Source organism: Accipiter gentilis, chromosome 9, assembly GCF_929443795.1.
Source record: "Accipiter gentilis chromosome 9, bAccGen1.1, whole genome shotgun sequence".
Lineage (NCBI taxonomy): Eukaryota > Metazoa > Chordata > Aves > Accipitriformes > Accipitridae > Astur > Astur gentilis.
Genome location: NC_064888.1, coordinates 23,885,662 through 23,892,431, shown reverse-complemented (window position 1 = coordinate 23,892,431; position 6,770 = coordinate 23,885,662). Strand labels below are relative to the sequence as shown.

The 6,770-nt window shown below is 47.5% G+C and overlaps 1 protein-coding gene across 1 annotated transcript; it reads left to right on the top strand.

Annotated features, from left to right (window-relative positions):
* Positions 1 to 1,389: 1,389 nt before the first annotated feature.
* On the top strand, positions 1,390 to 6,037 carry LOC126042950 (bone morphogenetic protein 2-like). The gene is made up of 5 exons (XM_049810722.1): positions 1,390 to 1,720; positions 2,019 to 2,158; positions 2,909 to 3,025; positions 4,223 to 4,424; positions 5,595 to 6,037. Exons 1-5 carry the CDS (start codon positions 1,390 to 1,392, stop codon positions 6,035 to 6,037), a joined length of 1,233 nt encoding a protein of 410 aa, XP_049666679.1.
* Positions 6,038 to 6,770: the final 733 nt, after the last annotated feature.

The window sequence follows — 6,770 nt, the reverse complement described above, 5'->3', positions numbered from 1 at the left end:
TGCTTCTCATTTTCCTCCATCAGTCCTCTGCACCTCATGTGGCAAACTGATCAGCAACCTTGTCTCCTGGTGAAAAAAACATAGCAATAATAAGTATCCAATTTCTTTTTCAAGTATGTGGCTACAATAGCTGAAGGCTGGAACAAGTGACAGTAGGAGAGAGTCTGGAGCTCAAGACCGCATGGCCAAGTGCCCTAGGAACTGCAGCTTTACAGCAGCAAAATGTGAGTGCTTTCTGTATCAGAGCTGTTTGAACAGTCCAGATTAAACCATTTTTTCCTTCAAATAGCTAATTTGGGAGCGTGCAGAGCTGTAGCCTCATTTGTCGCCACCTCATGCACCTATGGGCCCACATGCCTAAGCAGAGGAGCCAGAGGACGTTTCTACCTGCCCCTGCCCCATAACCTACCTCCCTTTGCTTTCCTGCCTGGAAAGGGAACAAGGGGCCATGCGGCACAAGCAGAACAGGCACTGCTGCGTGAACCATCAGGAACGTATAACTGCTCCTCAGTCAGTTGCCAGACTGCCTTATAAAGGACCAGTATGCAGGATGTTTAGGGCTGGGGTTGGTTGGTTGGTTTGGGGGGGAGTGGGAACTCCCTTCATCAACGAAAGCGGGGGAAAAAAGGCCAATCAGTTGAAAGCTGGTTCAGTCTGGGAATGATTTAAGTCCTCAAATAGCTTTTCAGAATACACATGCCTCCCTCCATCGCGAATTACTCGGAAGCTTGGCTGCTCTTGCCGCACGGCAATGGCAGGCGGCCGGGCTCTGTCCCTGAAGCCTCGCCCTGGGCAGCTGTAGGGCCGGCGTTAGAGACCTGTGTAAGCGCAGGCTCTGTCCTGCAGCGCGGCCGAGCCCACCGCGGGGCCTGGGCCCACACCAGGGGGAATCCTGTAGGCTGTGAAGCTGGCAGATGCAGAGGCTCACGCTCATTTTCAAGTGTGCTTTTTATTGCTGTGGCACTGACAGGAAACGGCACCCGGGATCAGCAATGCCCAAATCAAAGCCTTTTTCCAGAAGGTAAGTTTAAAGAATAAGACTTTCACAAGTGCGGGTTTCTTTGCAGCTACTTGGCTTTCCCCGACACCAGCAGCCGTTGCCCCGAGCCCCGGCCGGCGGCCCTCTGATGTTAACGAGCCAGCGGCGATGCCCCATTGAGCCTGTAAAGGGGCCTTAATGGCCCGGGCGAGGCGCGGCCGCCCACCCCCGGGGGAAGCGGCCACCGGGGCTGAGCGCCCTTGCCCCGCGCACTCGCCTCGCCGCCCTCAGCTGTGGCGGGCCGGGGCCCGCCGAGGGCCGCTGCCGCCTCAGCCCAGCGCGGTCACAGCCGCGAAGCGGCGCGGGGCAGCCGAGGCGGCCTCGGCCTTCCCGAGCCAGCGCCGCCGGCCATGGCGGCCCGCCGGCTGGGGCTGCGGCTGCGGCTGGGGCTGCGGCTGCGGCTGGGGCTGGCCTGGCTGCTGAGCCTGCCGGCGGCGAGCGGCCTGCCCCTGGCCCCCGGCCCGCCCCTGGCCCCCGGCCCGCGGGACGAGGTCCTGGCGGCGGCCTTGCAGCGGCTGCGGGAGGTCTTCGACATCGAGGAGCTGCCGCCCGACGTCCTGCCCCGCAGGAAGCCGCCCCAGTTCATGGTGGATCTCTTCAACAGGGTGGCCGACGCCAACGGCATCACCCGCGCCCCGGAGCTGCTGGAGGGCGACGTGGTGCGCAGCTTCGAGGACCGAGGTGGGCCGGGTGCCCGGCCGGGGCCGGGGGGCGGCGGCGGGGGCCGAGCCGAGAGGCGAATTCCCCGCAGCAGAGCAGCGCCGGCGTTCCCGAGCGGGGCGGGGGGGCGGCCTCCGTGCCCGCGCCGGGGCCCCTTCCCTTCCTCCACCTCCTGCGGAGCCCCTTCCCTCCACCTCCTGCTTCGCGTCGTGTGCGCGTCCCGCAGGTTTGAGCAGACCTGGCAGCTGCTGTGGAAGACGCGGGGCTACAGCTTATTTTGCGGGGTCTTGGGTTGCTGCTAAAGAAGGCTCTCTTCCAGTTCACGTGGACCAGTACCACTTCTACTTCGACGTCAGCGCCATGGAGAAGAGCGAGCAGATGCTGAAAGCCGAGTTCAGGGTCTTCAAGCTGAAGAGGACCCATGTGTCTGCAAGGTCTGAGGTGAAACACTTTTGCAAAGTAAGTGGGGAAATACCGTGTCAGTTGAACACTTAACTTGTGCTTTCATTGTTAGTAATACTGAAAATGAGGAGTGCAACCACTGACGGCATAAACCTGCTTTACTTTTATTTAATTGTCGTCCACTCTTTGCCTCCAGCATGCAAAAAAGGAGACGTGAGGTTTTGGCTTTGGCAGTATGCTGTCCTTTGCGCGCTACGGCAGTGAGCTCTCCCTAAAGATACCCGTGTCAGGCCTATCTCGAACCATACTGTACTTTTCTGGGGTTTGAGATGTTTTGAAACCTGAATCGAAATTTATCTGCTTGATCTGCTCTAAAAAAATAATAATAGCAATCAGGGATTCGTAGGAAAATGGGGCAGGTGGGGACTCTGACGTTGAGTGTATCTGTCCCCTTGGCAAAAAGCAGGATTGGACTTTTTGCAAACCTGAAGACAAAGATGTGGAGGAACAGAAGACTTTCATGGTATCAGATGTTCAAAATAGAAAGAAAAGGGATGGTCAGGATATTTTGCTACAGTATCAAACAGTCCAGTGTCATGCCTCTGCACACATCTAGAAGTGGATGTATGTAGCAATACTTGTTTTTCTGTTAAACTGTCCAAAACCTACTTCTTGCCTGGTTTAGAATGACAGTACAGTTTTACAGCTATGATGTGGCAGAAATATGCATAATCTTCATCCTCCTTGTTTCACTGGAAAAACAATTGGTTTCATTTCTTACTGTTTTGTTATATTTCTCTCGTCAAGGTGGAAGTGCATGAGCTCTTGGAGAGTGGAAGTAAGCCACAAAAAAAAAATCTCATTGCATCAAGATTATTGTCCCTGTACACAGAAGGCTGGGAAGTATTCAACGTCACACAGACAGTAAGCAGAGAATTCTGATTTAATTCTGAATCTCTTAAGATGACAGTCAGCTTGTAACTCCAGCATTGCCCTTATGCTGGGTTTTGTGGTCAGTTCAAACTGAAGGACAGCAGCAGCAAGAGAAGCTCGCTTTCTACACTTAAAAGTACACCTGGTGCTACCTGAATTAAAGAAGTGTTTATATGCTGCTAGCAGCACAGGCATGATGAGAATTGGGTAACCCAAACCTAGTCCTTAGGAGGGACGTCAGGCCAAGTATGTCATTGTGATTAACACGTTAGTCTTTAGGCTGCCAAAGGAGATGGCATTGATCCTGTGCTAAGAGCAGGTTTTCATTTCTCCTTTTTATTCTGGTGACATTACTACAGAGCAGATGTGCAGTGTGCTTTAACGTTGTGTTTCTGGAATTGATCAGGGTTGAATTGTTTTTCATTTAACTTCCTCTGTAGACTTCTTTATTTGTTAGTTTCAAGATGTGTTTTGTAGATATCCTTAAACTGTAACAGTATGTGAATGCCTTTGCGTAGCAAAAAAAACCAGATGTGGTTTAAAACATACAGTTTCTTGGGTTTAAATCTGTATTCTTGGACCGTGTTTTCGGTTGCCTAAGCTTTATGATGAGACTGAACAGTGTACTTGGATGATTGGTGGAGTTGCATCTTAAGCCATGATAGCCCTGCTTGAGAATGGCCTGGCCTTATCTATTAGTTTGTAATTATAACAATTAGATAAAGTAAATTTGCTTGATTGCAAGTTAATCTCTTCAAATGCCATGTTTGTTAGATTTAAATGAGTTTTAATGGTATGAAAAGTCTGGAGAGTTCATATTACTCTGTTACTAAGATAGCTATGAAAAATAAATTCCTGGCTGAAGTCAGAGAGGATTTATTTTAATGTTAATTTTAACTCCTAGACTCATCTATCCACTAGTAAATTCTCTGAAATTAATTATCTTCCTCTAAATGTAGCTTTGGGGAATGCATATGGTATTTTGTATTTTTAAATGTTGAATTACTGGTTTAAATATTAAACTCAATTGAGTCTCAGCTATACACTTACCTCACTTCTTTCATAATATATGTTCTTATGCTCTGATGGCTTGTTGCCTGTTCCCTTTTCCTAATATAAACATTGCTCAATCATAATGCTGTAATAAGAATATTGAAACAGTATTTTTCATTTTCCTGCCATTAACAGGTTTCCAAGTGGGTTGGAAACAGCAAGTCCAACCATGGCTTTTTGATAACTACAACACATGTATTCAACAATAGAATTGAGCACAACCTGGTTAAGTTTGCCAAGAGCCAGGGCACTTTGCAGGACAGTAGAAATGCTCTCCTTGTCCTCTTCACCAACAGTAACAAACGGAGGTCTTCCAGCTTTGTACCCCCTTCCACAAGTAAGTTCACATGAAAGCAGCAGCTCTGTTTTAGAATATGAACTCCCTGTTCATTTTCTTTTACCTTCTGCTGCCTTATGTATACCTACTCTCAGTATTTATTTGCAGTGTTGAACAGGTTTGAAGTTCAGCTTCGTCACTGATCAGAGTTTGATTTGATAGTTCTTGCTAGTAGGTCACCCAGCATCTTGGTTTGCAGGGTTTTCTGTAGACAATTGAATTTGCATATTGGAAAGAAACTGTGTAGGAATTGCATCAGTATTAAGAAGTAGGTGGTGAAATTGATTAAAAACAAAAATGAGGCTGGCCTGTTTATTTTTGTTTTCCAAACAAAATTTTTATAGTGAAGCCTTAGATTCCAATTTGATGAGCATCAAGCTCTGTATGGGATACTGTGCCAGGATCGAGAAATTTATACCCATTTCTCAATGAAGATACTCCCTAGACCTGCCCGTTGTTTGTGATCAGTGAATCTGTGCAGATTGTTCTTCTACCAGCCTGTGTATCGGTGGTTTTTAGCCTCTGTACATGGATCTTGAGGTCTCCATGGACAGTTACCAAGGCTTCTCAGAAGATACTTTAAGAAAGCAAACCTATTGTCAGTAAGCTTCATTCTCTAGCAGAGTTCCGTAAACCTGGTGGTAATTTTTTTTAGATCCAAAACCTGAAAAAATATTTTTTTTAAATACTGCTTTAGAGAAACACACTCTGTTTTGCAAGTGTATGGGTCGAGTTCCTGGAAAGAGAATACTAGAGAGAGAAAAAGACTGTGATCTCCACCCTCCATTAGCACTGTTCAGTGTGATGTGTGTTGCAGGAGTGGCCCTACAAAGACCTTTAATACCATTCTGACCAGATTCAGCCGTGAAAAGGGCCTGTGGAGTTCACCAAATGTCTTTAGTATATCATTGAGCTTTTCCTTTGTATTTCTGCTGAGTTGGGGCCTTTCAGGCCACAAAGTGAAACACAAGATTTGGCAGGTTTTGAAATATGGCTGAAATGGCAATTTCACACATCCTTTCTGGTACTTTGCAGTTTTAAGTGTCATTTTAAAATCTGCTCTGAAGACTTTGAGGTAGATTTATGGAATAGACTTTCATGCAGAATACTGTACTTAGGAAATTAATTTCTTTTGAGAAAGATTAACACGCAACTTCCTTTCCCAACCAGATATGAACCCTGCCAAAAATGATGCTTCGCGCATGCCTCATGAAACTGAGATCATCGAAAGCAGCAGTGGAAGCATCAGCAGGAGACCTCGAGCTGCTGCAATCCCTTCTGCCAAAAGCCAGGTAGCAGCATGTCATCGAAGGGAACTCTATGTTGACTTCCGTGCTATTGGCTGGTCAGGGTGGATTATCTACCCAAGTGGATACAATGCATTTTATTGCAGAGGATCCTGTCTTTTCCCCTTGGGGGAAAGTTTAAATGCAACAAACCATGCTACAGTTCAGTCCATAGTCCATACACTTAAACTGTCTCAAGATGTCAGCACGCCCTGCTGTGTGCCAGATGAATTGAAGTCTCTCAATCTTCTCTACTTTGATGACAAAGAGAATGTGGTCCTTAAAAATTACAAAGACATGGTAGCAACCAGGTGTGGTTGTCATTAACAGGACCTTTTTTTGTCTGCATTTGGTGTGTGCCTGGATTCGGTTCCCCATTTGCCACTGAAGATACCAAGGCAGATGGCATTTTGGTTTACAGGGCAGGAGAGCCAGAAACTCAGCTGTGCTTCAAATCCTTCTCCCTTCACCATGGCTGTGTGGAGAGATGTTTAAGGCTGGCTTTTGAAGAGCTGTGGCTTCTGGAGGGGATGCTGACCTGCATGGAGACCTCTTTGAGTGCCTGTACACCAGAGGAAACTATTAAAATGGGAACTTGCTATGTGACCAAGTTGAAACGCATTAAGTTGAGCATTCAGGTTAAGGTCTTGTTCTGTACATTGAGGCTCACAATGTCTGATGCTTTAACAGGCACAGTATCCTACCTCAATCCAGGATGGGGTGCAGGTCTCTTAGTAACACAGCCTTATCCAGTTTTGACTGCATGATCTGGTTGGGATGTACACTTGCACATAGAGCTTTCAGGATAGTTGTTTGCCCAGAGCTAAAGTCAGAGGCCTCTACCATCTGCAGTTCATGCATTACCCAGAAATGCCCCTTTTCCCCCAGTTCTTTATGCAACTCTACCAAATGTGGAGACCTTGTAAGTCCCCTTGGGACTCAACTAGCCAAGTGTTTGTCTGTGAATCAGCAAACATAGCTTTCAACTCAGGGGCACCTCTGTACAATGAAGGGTCAGCCAGTCCCCCTCTTTGAAAAATCATTCTCTTCCACCATGGTC

Coding starts and splice junctions, on each gene's coding strand:
- LOC126042950 (XM_049810722.1), top strand. CDS start 1,390: ATGGCGGCCCGCCGGCTGGGGCTGCGGCTGCGGCTGGGGCTGCGGCTG. Junction 1,721..2,018: donor GCGCAGCTTCGAGGACCGAG/GTGGGCCGGGTG, acceptor GCTCTCTTCCAG/TTCACGTGGACCAGTACCAC. Junction 4,425..5,594: donor CTTTGTACCCCCTTCCACAA/GTAAGTTCACAT, acceptor TTTCCCAACCAG/ATATGAACCCTGCCAAAAAT.